The sequence below is a fragment of the Syngnathus leptorhynchus genome, chromosome 1 (genome assembly GCF_054491065.1).
Source record: "Syngnathus leptorhynchus isolate UIUO chromosome 1, UIUO_Slep, whole genome shotgun sequence".
In the NCBI taxonomy this organism is placed as follows: Eukaryota; Metazoa; Chordata; class Actinopteri; order Syngnathiformes; family Syngnathidae; genus Syngnathus; species Syngnathus leptorhynchus.
Window position 1 is genome coordinate 18,953,871 of NC_141195.1, and position 12,617 is coordinate 18,966,487.

At 41.0% G+C, this 12,617-nt stretch overlaps 1 protein-coding gene across 1 annotated transcript in view; it reads right to left on the bottom strand.

Annotated features, from left to right (window-relative positions):
• The window catches only part of b4galt5 (UDP-Gal:betaGlcNAc beta 1,4- galactosyltransferase, polypeptide 5), a 29,462-nt gene extending 17,045 nt beyond the window's left edge, over positions 1 to 12,417 (bottom strand). Inside the window, exon 1 of the mRNA XM_085905952.1 lies at positions 11,691 to 12,417. Coding sequence (XP_085762078.1) covers positions 11,691 to 11,796 — 106 coding nt within the window. The 5' untranslated portion in view covers positions 11,797 to 12,417. The remainder of the gene's footprint in view (positions 1 to 11,690) is intronic.
• Between the last annotated feature and the right edge of the window lie 200 nt (positions 12,418 to 12,617).

Here is a 12,617-nt window from a genome sequence, read left to right on the forward strand (position 1 = left end):
TGCACATGGACACTGCAGTGGTGCCAGGACCCTTTGTTTTTTTTCCCCTCTGCTATAAGCAAATGGTAAAAAAACTGATTAGAGGGAGGGAGCGTAAAAAATGGAATAAGGTAGACAGATTGCAACTATTTGTGTGTGCGTTAGACAGAGGGGGAGATGGAGAAATGCACTCTCTTTTCCGAGCACAAACTCAGTCTTTTCAGCTGTCGCTATTGACTGCATCAATGAGCAAAAAATAGCCTGCACCAAGAGATGTGGGGGGAAAAAAAAAAGGAAAAGCGAGGTTAACAGAACTGACAAGTTGCTGTACTCAATATTATTTCTGCACCAATTGAAAATACAAATATATCAATATCAAAATGCCTTGGTGCTCTACACCAGTTTTTAAACAACTATTTTGTTTAGAACAGTATAATAGTGCATCATTCATAATTATTTTTTTTTGCAATGATATGCTGACAAAATCTGCGAAACCAAGGTCATGAGAGGTGAACCGCGAGGGAGGCAACACTATTTAAGCTCGAGTTGCTTAGAAAAATGTCGCCAGATTGTCAAACTTTCTTCCATCTTCATGCCTTCCGTATGTAGCCATGCTGTTTTTCCAGAGTATTTTTTGTGTTCTGCATCTAGCTCTGTGCTATGTTATTCCTTTAAATTTTTGTTTGTACAGATTGTTTTTATGACTTCCGTGTCCTGTCTGCTTCTGGGTCCAACTTTTGCTCCTCATGTGACACCTACTCCATTATTGTATTTTCTTAAGGTTCTTACAGCTCTCTTGTGAAAAATTCAAGTTTGTCATCAATAGTAAAAAAATGTACATAAATGTACATACATACATGTTTAGATACATGTACTGTATGTAAGTCTACCATAATTATTGATCACTGGGTTACTAATGTCCTTATCTGAAGGGAGACTAGTAATAGTTTGTGGTCAAGTATGTATACTGTATATTTAATTGTTGGCACAAAGCTGACACTTGAACACTTGTTTAGGTGGAAATAAATCCAATTGGCACATGATCAATTGAAGACATGACATTTTCATTGCAGAATACTACTCCATGGAATGTTCTTGTTTTGACCGTTGGGGAAAAAAAAAACCTGTTTGCCATCTTACAGGATCGTGACAGATTTCTGGCAGGACTGGGGCCACCAGATAATGATTCATTCTTGCAGGAGCTCTGCATCTCCCTTCTGTCGGCTCATTTCCGCTGGCTTTTGTATTTGGCGGGTACCCAAAACATTCTCCACATTATGGTAATGGCTGGACTGCTGCTACGGTACATGAAATGCTCAGGAAAGACCCACGGTACACACTGTGTAAACAGACAACGTAAAGAATGTCGTCTGACACGTGCAGATAATGCTCTTGTATTTTACTGCTTGTTTGCCACATTTTGTGGTCACAATTGTTTATATACGCAACCTAAATTCCTATAAGGATTTATTCATTCTACATGTTGTCAATGTAAATATTGAAATACCATATATTGGAGTCTTTTAAATATCCAAGAATATCCATAGAATTTAATTGACAAAATTTGTATCAGCCTCACTAAAAATTCTAGTATTTAGTCAAGTATGAACAAATACAATGTTTTCTTTTACATATACAGCACATTGCAATCGTGGGAGGGCTTCATTTCCCAAATTTTGCTTAACATTTAACATTTTCATACACTTGTCCTAAAGGGTTCATTCGATTGATCGGCTAATCTCAATTACATTTCTGCTGTGGACACAGAATCGGAGTAAAGCAGGTAAAAAAAAAAAGGGAGCTAATGACCAACCACTGAATGTGAATTTTACCATAATGTGGATGAAAATCAGCTTTGTCTATTATTCTATTATGATTCTTGAATTTTCTAAGCAGTCTCCAGGGTATTTTATACAAGCGTAGTCTCATAAATCTTCCGAGAACTCAACTAATAGTTTGTGTTTGCTGCCATGGCCAATACAAGGTGTTGATCTCGTTATATTGCCACATCCATCCATGCATTTCCCAGCTCTCTAATTTGGATGATTGGGTGTCAAGTCTCCACACCTTCTCCAAACAGTCCATGCAATTGGAAAGGGGCAGGCAGAGTAAATATGGGGGGAGGCTCGAGGGTCATCTTTTGCATGTTTTGTTACCTCAGTAGCTCAATGATGCTCTATGCACACAACAGCCTCAGCAGAGAGCTCAGAAGCGACTTGCATGGAGTTTTGTTTTTTAATCAGCTCGACAGAAAGTTATCACATTGATATTATCCCATGCATTAAGTTTAGACATTACTGGCCTCATCACCTGGGATATATGCCAGCTCATTCACGGGTCAGTTTGACCTCAAACACAAGACCGCTGTTACCATGGTAACAGTCTCAGTAACAAAGGCAGCCCCAGGCCAAGTCAACAAAGACTGGGATTCTCCTCGGGATGATTAGGTTACATAAATGATTAAAACGTGAACATAAGAGCTTTCAACCCACCCTTGCACTCCCCCCTCAACTCGACACGTAGACCTGTACAAACAGCGGCCCGCCCCTTTCCTAGATCACCTCTAGTGCACTCGGCCACACCATCTGTCGGTGGTAAGAGATCTTGATAATAGGGGTTGGACGAGTGTCATCTTACAGACACTACTACTATGAGGAACTAAAAGATGCTGCAAGGTTGTCTTTGCACAAAGTTGGGGAATTTGGGTTGTAAAACTTATGATGAAACTGGAGGAAGTTTCATAGTTGTAGGCACATTTTGCACAAGGGGATCACGAGAACGAATGTACCAAACGATGCTTAACGGTATTGAGTAAAAATAGATGTACGTACATAATGCTGTGTTTATGGAGAGCGAGAGATCTTTTTTAAATTTAGTTAAATAGGTAAAAAGGTTAGCAGTTATCCAGTGGATATATAAATATAAATAAGGCTCACAATGATAACAGTACTTGTTTTCAAAAATCTAAGATTTTAAATGCACTGCAGTGTTTCAAGACGTTTTAGAAGTTTGACAGAACTTGAAATCGTCATCTGTTGAATTTGCAGCATTGGCAGGTTGTATTTGCTGAAACCGAAAGCTCAAAACTATGTATCTTAACAGGTTAAGTAACATTTGAACATATGACCTCATTTGATAGCAGCTTGGTAATTATTACAGCCATTGAACTGCTTCCGTCTGAATTTCTTTCCAGAATGTCCAAATAGCCTCCCAGAGTGACTAAATCAATTTCCAAGGCATTTAAGATACTATACTAATATACCCTTGGAACACAGCGAAGACAGTCATCATCAAGCGGGTAAAATATGGCACAACAGTAACACTACCAAGAGCTAGGCGTCTCTCCAAAGTTGATGAAAAGATGCGAAAGAAATCTTGTCAGAGAACTGCTAAGAGGCCAACAGCAACACTGAAGAAGCGGCAGGAATTCCTGGCAAGTACTGGCTGATTAAAACATGTGACAGAAATCCCCCAACCTTTCACATGTCTGGGCTATGGGGTTGGCCAGCTACGTTTTGTAGATACTTTGAAATTTCCTAAATAGATGAGGGAACTTCTATACATGGTTCAATGAAATTTTTATTCCAAGAGATATTTGGAATAAATAAATCTGTTTATCACCAATATAACTCTTTACTTTCAATGGAGACTATTTTTTGTTGGTTGAAACCGGGGCCTTAGTTAAGGTAGGTGGAATTATGAACAGTTTGACATAGCACTCAGAGTTAGCACAAAACCTTCAAGATTCTGTGAGAAATATATAGATGAAGAGGAATCATCTTGCATGACAATAACCCATCACAGGAGTCCATTTTGCTTAAAGCAAACAATGGAAAAAACTGTTAACGTGCGAGCAGTTCACAGCGGTAATTTTGGTTTTAGAATACTTTAAGGACTGGATATCTGAATACATTCTGCGGCACCGGTGTTCCGCATTTGGTGTGAGTGAGGGGCAAGTATTTCTCAGTTTCCATTGTCACTGGCCAGTTATGTACCTCATATATCCTTCCTGTTACGTATGCATGCACGTGCACAGTCGGTGAAAGGCTTTAAGAGGATTGCTCATGCCTCTGCCTGACTCAGAGTGCAATGAACCCGTGCGCTATTGATGTTTAACTCAAAACTGTATTAACAATGAAATTTTCAGTCACATGTCCTTGGTCTGCGCACATACATTTAGAAGACAAAGTGTACTACTCCAGCATGCTGTCATTTCATTTTGTTGGCTGCAGAAACAACAATTTTGCTCCACTTTGACAAAGAGCAGGTGAAGTGAAGATCTTCACAGTAATAGGAGTAAAAAGTCCAGTTTGCCCTTCTAAACAAGAGGCTGGGTGTTAGGCACAAATGGCTGCTACTGCAGTATCCTTTGGGATGTTTACCCAGGTCATCATGGGAGCGAGGATAGCAGGTTTCTATGGTTGCAGTGTCAAGAAATAAGAGTTAGTCTTAGTTGCGAATAAGCCCTGCAGGAACCATAGCAACTGTAGTGAAAATGTCAAACACTAGCCTTTCATGCTCCAGCCACAAGAATTAGAGTGATTAAAATGGCATCCATTAAACTCTCTATGTTGTCCTTTAAAGCCATGTTCTATTTGTTATTACGGGTGGCAGTTGAAATATTGAAAAAAAAAAAAAAATAATGCTTCTGTAAGAAGTTTGATTACGCATTCCATACATTATCTCTATGTTGACATTCCTGTGACCATTGTCATTTGCAAAAGAACCTTGTGAGGAAGACGAGAGAGGGATAGCCAGAGGCCTCTGGGCTGAATATGTTCTGCTTGATAAATGCAATAACTCATCAGTGTGCCGTGATATAAGCACAGGTTTTGCGATAGAAATTTGATCATAAACAACACTTAGTATAGTAAAATGTATAATGCAAACACACACCATTGCACCATAGTTTCCACAAGGCAGTAATAACTTAACGGCTATAAAACTTGACAAGAAAAGCAACTTTACAAGGCTATGATTAGAGGTCAAGACTAAACTGGTAATGGTTTTTGGGGTTTATGTCCTTAATGGTGTTACTCATCAATCTAATAAGGAAGCAAAGTTCTAAGTTAATCATTTACCATCATTAACTAAGGCCAGGCCATTCTAAAGCATCAAGACCATGTCTAAATACTTATGGTCTTGTTCCATTTTTTTCTTTTGCGGTGTGAAAACTGAGCAGCCTGGAACATATCTGTCTGATCTTTATTGGCTTGTTGTCTTTTAGTAAACTACCACTCCACCGCGAGTGCCAGTTCTTACCCAAATTAGGATTCAAATGTTTTTGAGGACGTTAGGAAGGTACCTTCAACAGGACAGCCAGTCATAGACAGATTAAACAATCACATACTCCATAACAAAAAGGCACCAATTTGTTTTGTGTGTTTGACCAGTTAAAAAGATAAAAAAAATGGTAACCTGAAATAAAATATGCCATCAAATCTGCCTGTAATTGGGATTTTTTGGATAGTGTCGGCACAACATGAATCACAACCTACAAGCCTATTGTTGCCACAGCAGTCCATGCTGATAGCGCTTGATAAATCACTGCAATGTACCATAAACATCAGTAAACTTTGAACCCAACTTAGGTTGATTCATCTATGAAGTAGTTTTTTTCCAGGCCCGACAAATTCTTATTGACTACTACATTGTTTCCAAAACCTCATCAGAAGATTATCTTTGAGATGACCGTTGTGGATAAGAGAAGAGAAAGCGGTGGCCCTCTAACAAGGACAGGAAAACCAGCAGCATTTGCCACACATGCAAGAAATGTACACTGTAAGCAAGCGTCGCATATTGTGATTCATGCAAGTACACAAACGTGCACATGGACACACAACAATTAAAACCTGGCTTGACATGATATTGTTCTTCAATGTTCAGATTATGGTTTAGTTTTAAATTTGCATTTCCGATTAAAATAAAGTTGTTTTTATGAAAAAGAATTGACTTTTTGTCTTTATCCTACCGTAGAACTTTAGTGGTCCGTTTTGAACCACAACACTACACCATTATTGTGAATTATTTTACATAGAATACCTATTTAGATATTAATTACAATGTATGTATGCAAAAGTCATTTTTTCCACCTTAAAAAATGCTTTGAGCTGGCTTGAGGGGAGTTGGATGATAAACATTTCACAGGGGGTAGGTTATTGAAAAAAGGTTGAGAATCTGATATTGCTTATTGTAATACATACATGAATGCATTGCTTGTGTTTGTTACAAAATGACATAGAAAAACCACCTTGAAATAAAATCATATTAAAGCACAAACACAATATTGCAGGAGGGAATGGGGGGGGGGGGTTGGCAATAAGATTAGGTTTTCAAAATTGTTCAGCCCTAATAACGATTATCCCCATTGGTATTTTAAGGGTGCTAAAATGGTGTCCCTAGCAAGATAAAGCCACCAGCATTTTTACAATAACAGATTTAGATGGGAGTGTCACCTACACACTGCACATTCAATGGAAAGCGCAGCCTGGTCGCCGGAGACAAAAGGGAGCCACCTGGCCAGTCTCCTCTGCTCCGCTTTCCCCCGGATGTGGAGGTGTGTGTGGATGCATCTGCGTTCGACCCTATAAATAGAATTTGTGTCTTCCCTCGCTTTTGGACCAATGGGATTCTCTCATGTTTCAATTCAATAAACAGCTGCAATGGGGCCCAGCTGCGGTCCGCATCACCGGCCTGCATCAGTCAGCTTCTACGCTCTGGGGGCAACACGGAGGCGGAGCGGAGAGGGCGCAGTGTACGAGAGTGTGTGGCGACAGACAAATAGGGAAAGACAGGGGCAGCCCGTAAAAGGGAGAGACAATGGAACTAAGCTGTGAAAGTGGGGCATTCTGCACTGAAACCACCTGACTAACAGGAAGACCCACTCGAGTTTGCTGGAATCAACTCCCTCTTGTACAAACTGAACTGAAGCAGAGATCTTTCTTGGCTATTGTCCTCCTTACATTTTCAGACATTTATCATGAATTCCTTTGCAATGTTCTCTGACACACAATCAGTCCCTCCCCAATTTTTTCACATTACGGTATATTGCTCGAAGATTCATAGATTCAGTTCTATTCCATCAGCCCCAAACAGACTGACACCACTCCGCATTCGACAGCCTCCGTTGCTTTTCCATCACAACAGGCGCAGGGCGAGATCAACCGCCCATTCCACACTTGCACAGAGTAGTTCATTTATTTCACGAGTGGTGATTCCCGGCCACTGTGTTTGGGTTGAGCAAACCCATTCTGAAGCATTTTCAGTGTCCTTGCTGTGACATTCTTTGGTTGAGGGTATCTTGGTGTTTCACGCCTTCACTGGCAGGATGTTGACAACAACCCCACTGATATTTGACATACGATATTGATATTACTGTTGACTTTCACCCAACCATGAGGAGCTACCGTACGATTGCGAGGAGCTACAACTGGAGGGAGCTCGGCCCTCCAACGTGGATCAGAGTACTTCTTGAAGGAGATGTGGAGAGGGCTCATTGGTACCACAATGCAGTTCAGTTAAGTAAGACGGACAATTAAATGAAACGGGAGAACTGAACAGAAATCTTTGTAGGTATGTCATTAACGTAGAAAGTATCACTGTCGGAAAGCTTCAATTACTTGCTTACCGGAAAAAGAGATGGTAGCAAAGATGAGTGACGTCATATACTGTACTGTGATAGCGAGATCATTATTTCAGTGTCTCAGTCGTGACATCTATGAGCCTAATGCACTCATACTCGTCATAAGACTTCGATTTCTCTACTAACAGCTTCACATAATATGTTGAGCAAGAGGGCATAAAACTCAGCAAAACTGTATGCTACACGCCAATGTAAAGGAAGCTTGTTGATATTTTAATTAAGAAATAATATTCATCTGTTGTGATTTGAAATGTTTTGCTTCAAAAAGACCCATTTACTGCACATGGTCAGAGACCTCACCTAATGAGTATATTAGTAAGACACAATGAAACGACGAGAGCCTTTCCAGTAAGCTTTACTAACCTAAAGAAAGATGATGTTACTTCAAAGCAACTAATCTCTGCTAATTTTTACTGATGGGCCTCCGCCTGGCATCCTGGGTGTAAAAAAATTCATGTAGCTTTTAGTAACAGCCGGAGAAGCACTATCGCTCCTGGTTACCATGTATAATTAATCGTATGGTGCTGCTGGTCTTTGTTCAGTTTTGCTCTAACCCCCAGCACTCCACGTGACCATTTTAGTCCTGCACTCAAAACCCAAGAGGACGGAATTGCCCATAGAAATGGGACTTAAACAGGCTATTCCTGTTACTAATGTGTCTTCCATATGAGAATTGATTCGACTATTGATTGTGTTATCCACAGCAGGTAAAAAGCGACACTGGATCTATCGCAATTTTGATGAGTAAGAGAGAAAAGTTTTGCTCAGTCTTCTTTGTGGATGTAATTGTAGTAAATCAAATATGTTCTGCCTTACAACATCACGCCCTGCTCCAACAATCAATTTTAAAGACCTTGTAAAGTGAGTTTGGAGATTTGTTTCTGAATACATTTACATTTTTGAAGATAATTGATGACTATGCAATACTGAATCGTGGTGACATAGAATTGAACCGGTTTCACCTCACTTCCGTGTTCCTGATTTTTTTGGAGGGTGTGGCTAAAACAAGTGCCCTGTGATAACCAGCAAGGGTACCCCATCCACTTGGACAAGTTTCTTCACATCAGTCGTTATCCGACTCAATTGCAAGTTACGTAAGACCCCATCCTACAGAGGGGCGATCAATTGTGAGTGTTTTCGAAGGCAGTCAATGTTGCGTTCTCATCAGGGTTCGTTCAAGGTCGCAATTGAGTCGCCAAATGATCTGCAAACATTTTCCTTGTCACAAAAAAAAAAAGTTCTAATACTGTTGATGAATGTCTAGTGAACATTTGCAACCTTGAACGGACCCTGATGGAGTTTTATATTTTAAATCAGATTTGGCAGAGTTGGCCGTGGTGTCAAATTCTGAATGCATTTTAACTTTGCAGGGACTTTAAGCACCATGTTTTTAAATCCATTTAAAAAATTGATGACCATCAACCATTGGAGGCGGAAAGAACTGTGGACATTGTAAACGCGTGAACAGGATTGTTTTCAGACTTCTTTACAGCTCGTTAATGAGCTGATCATTTTAATCCGGTTTGTTGCAGGAGGAAGTCACCTAAAACAGGCAGGAGAGCAGCTCTCCAGGACCCGAGCTGAGCATGCCTGTTTCAGATGAATGATAGCCAACTAAAGCAGCACAGCTTTAGCAAGAATGCCTTGTTCAGCCAGCACAACCGGATATCCAACCAATGCTGACTCAAGCAGTATATGGGAAAAGGCTCGCATGTATATTGTGTCTTTCTAGTGTTCCTGCCACTGGTACGTTGTGAAAGCATTTTAGAGAAGAACTTCCACAGAAGTGTCAAGTGTGGCATCTGTGTTTCTACATTAACGAGGAGAAAGGGGAAGGTTACAGGCCAACTCGGAGACCAATGGAGTGAGAGACTACAGAGCAGCGAAGTCAGCTCTTGGGTGAATCCTAAACAGGAGAAAGGCTAATGCAAGCTGCGAGTGCTTTCCCGAGGCCCAGCGACCAGCAAGAGTGGTTAACGTGAACGGCGAGCGCTTCCCAGAGGCCCAGTGACCAGCGAGAGAGGCTGACACAAGCGGTGCACGCTTTCCAGAGGCCCGATGACCAGCGACAGCAGCTAACGCTAGCAGTGAGCGATGGGAAGTGCTTCCCAGAGGCCCAGCGACAAGTGAGGGAAACTAACGCGAGTGGCGAGGGACGGCGAGTGCCTCCTCAAGGCCCAGCAACCAACGAGAGCGGCTAACGCTAGTGCCTTTATGAGGCTCAGTGACCAGCGAGAGAGGCTAACGCAAGCGGTAACGATGGCGAGTGCTTTCCCAAAGCCCAGTGACCAGCGAGAGCAGCTAACGCAAGCGGCAAGGGATGGCGAGTGCTTCCCGCAGGCCCATTGACAAAAAAATCCAATGAAAAATTACAACATGATAAAATTGATGTGGAAAAAGCTCTTTCCACTAGAAAGATAGAACTAGGCAAGGACAGGCCCAGGCTAATTGTTAAATTTGAAAAATATAATGACATCTTAAGGAAGCAAAGGACTTTACAGATACCATACGAGAAAAATGAAAGAAACTTGCGCCTCAATAAAATCAGCATGCAATAGAGAATTTACTTATCCACCAAATGATAAAACTCATAGTTCATGCCCACACAAGTACACCAAAACAGCAACATGTCCAGAGCAAATAAATAATTCAAAACTAAACTTGTAAATATTAAGAATTACGTCCTAGCAAGAAAGACTATTACCATGCTCTATTGGAACAAAACACGGACAATAAACCAGAAACATGGAAAATATTAAATTTTATATTAGTTTTATATAAAAAAACTATTCAGAGTATTTCATAACAGATAAAAATATTAACAATTACAAAATAATATAGATAAATGAATGAAATACTGATGTTATTCATGTTTGTATTAATTTTGCTATAGAAATTTTAGCTTTACAAATTTATAAAGAATAACCCCCATAGTATGTTCCATAGTGCTGTAAATGATGTACAAATATTAAATGTTTTTATATGTTCAATAATATTTAATCAATCACCAAATGAGGATTGTTGTGAGTGTCTGATATTCATCAGTCCATTGAGTTTCAACAGACTAATAATTCCTCAAAACAGGAACTGTGATCAGCCCTTGATATTGCAGATGATGTCTGGACCATGGTCTAAGATTAGAGAGATGCAGTTCTAGGGCTGCACAAATTATTGAAAAAATATCTATTGCGATATCGTTCAATATATTGTGCATATCGCAAAGACATGCAATACTTTTTGGTGTAATTGCATGCTATTATCTAAATTTGACCTGTCAGATGAAATCTTAAATGTATATAGGCATCCAATAGTTGAATATTATATCGGGTAATTAAAATTAATCAGCTAAAAATACACCGAGCTTGCTTATTCCGCCACATCAAAAAATATCAATGTCATTAAATAAAAATATTTCTTTAGGTTCATGTTAAATATCGCAATATCGATATCGCCATTTGCATATCACGTGTTCTTCCCAATACCGTACCGCCCGAGCTGACAGGCGCTTACACACATTGAAATTGCAAGCGGGGGGGGTGTTGTACGTATGATGCACGTGACTTCCCGGTTCCTGCAAATGATAAAATTGGTTATATGAATCACTTGACTGTCGGTAATATCTGTGTATCAAACTGGAGCGGAAAAACATCGCTTAGGCCCATGAGTCATGGTATAACCTTTTGAACACCAATAAGCCGTGAGTCGCGTTCGGAATTTGCCTAATACACACATGGTCGAATTTGACTGTTTAGCGAGCCTCCCAATTGAAGCCAAAAGCATTTTGAGCTCTGTAATCATAGTTAGGCCTGCTAACACCATCCGGATTACAGTAACCAGTATTTATATGATCAATGTAATCACAGTGAGGTATGCGATATTATCATTATCATGATGGGTTTGATTTCCATCCAGGATCATCATCATCATCATCATCAAGATTGGGAGCTGATGAGGCTCAGCCCATATAGGCGCATGTCTCCACTCCCAACGACACACATGATTTAACCAGCCAAATTCACCCAACAAAATATTATCAAATTAGAAAATAAGAAAATATCTTTAGACTTACCGATACCAGGAGCGGAGTAGATGAAATAGAGTGCCGAGGTTGAGAGCGAAAAAAGGAATAAAAGCCCAAGGTATGACCTTCTCCGGAAACGCAAATGTGTCGGCATTATACAGGCAGCAAAAAAAAGCACACGGTGGCACGTTTGCGTTATCTACACACAGCCAGCAGACAGAGCGGTTCCGATGTGTCCAGGTGCTGGAAGGTTCGGACAGTGGTAGGCTTTTAACGATCCGAGCGGTGTGGTGGTGTCGCTCTCTGCGGCTTCACCGAGGCAGCAGGCGGCCAAGAGCTCACGTCGATTTCCACGGCAGGTTGACAACAGGAGAGGTCCTCCGGTAATCAGTCCAGTCATACAAATTCCATTCCTGACAGGGGTTGTTTCAGCTCTAAATGCGTCTAAAGTCCGAGGTGGAAATCATAAAAAGCCATACACACACACACACACCACACACACACACGCGTACGGGAACAACGGACTTTGGCGGTGACAGAGCGAAGCAACCCGGCGGCCTTGTCGTTTTTCAGTGCTGGGCCATTATTTGTCACGCTGTACGTCGATGATGGAACTCGGCCGCTCCTGAACTCTCTCTTCCTCCCAAGCCAGCCAGCCAGCCAGCCTCCCTGCCTGCTTTACCTTGCTTGCTTGCCTTCCTGTAATGAGCTTTTTCCCGCAGGAAAATGAGCAGCAGCACCTCAGTGGGCGTAGACGCCGAGCAACACTGCAACGTGCCTTTAGCGTATCCACCGTGCACGGAGGGGAGGGGGGGCTGTGCGTAGTGGGTGTGTGTGTGTGGGGGGGGGATGCATTCGCTTGAAACATACACGCTGATTATTATTTTTCTATTTTCTAATTATTGCCTTCTGGAACGGGTAAGATGTCAAATACATTGGGGATCTCTAAGCAGCCCAAACGCCAATAGTCAACCA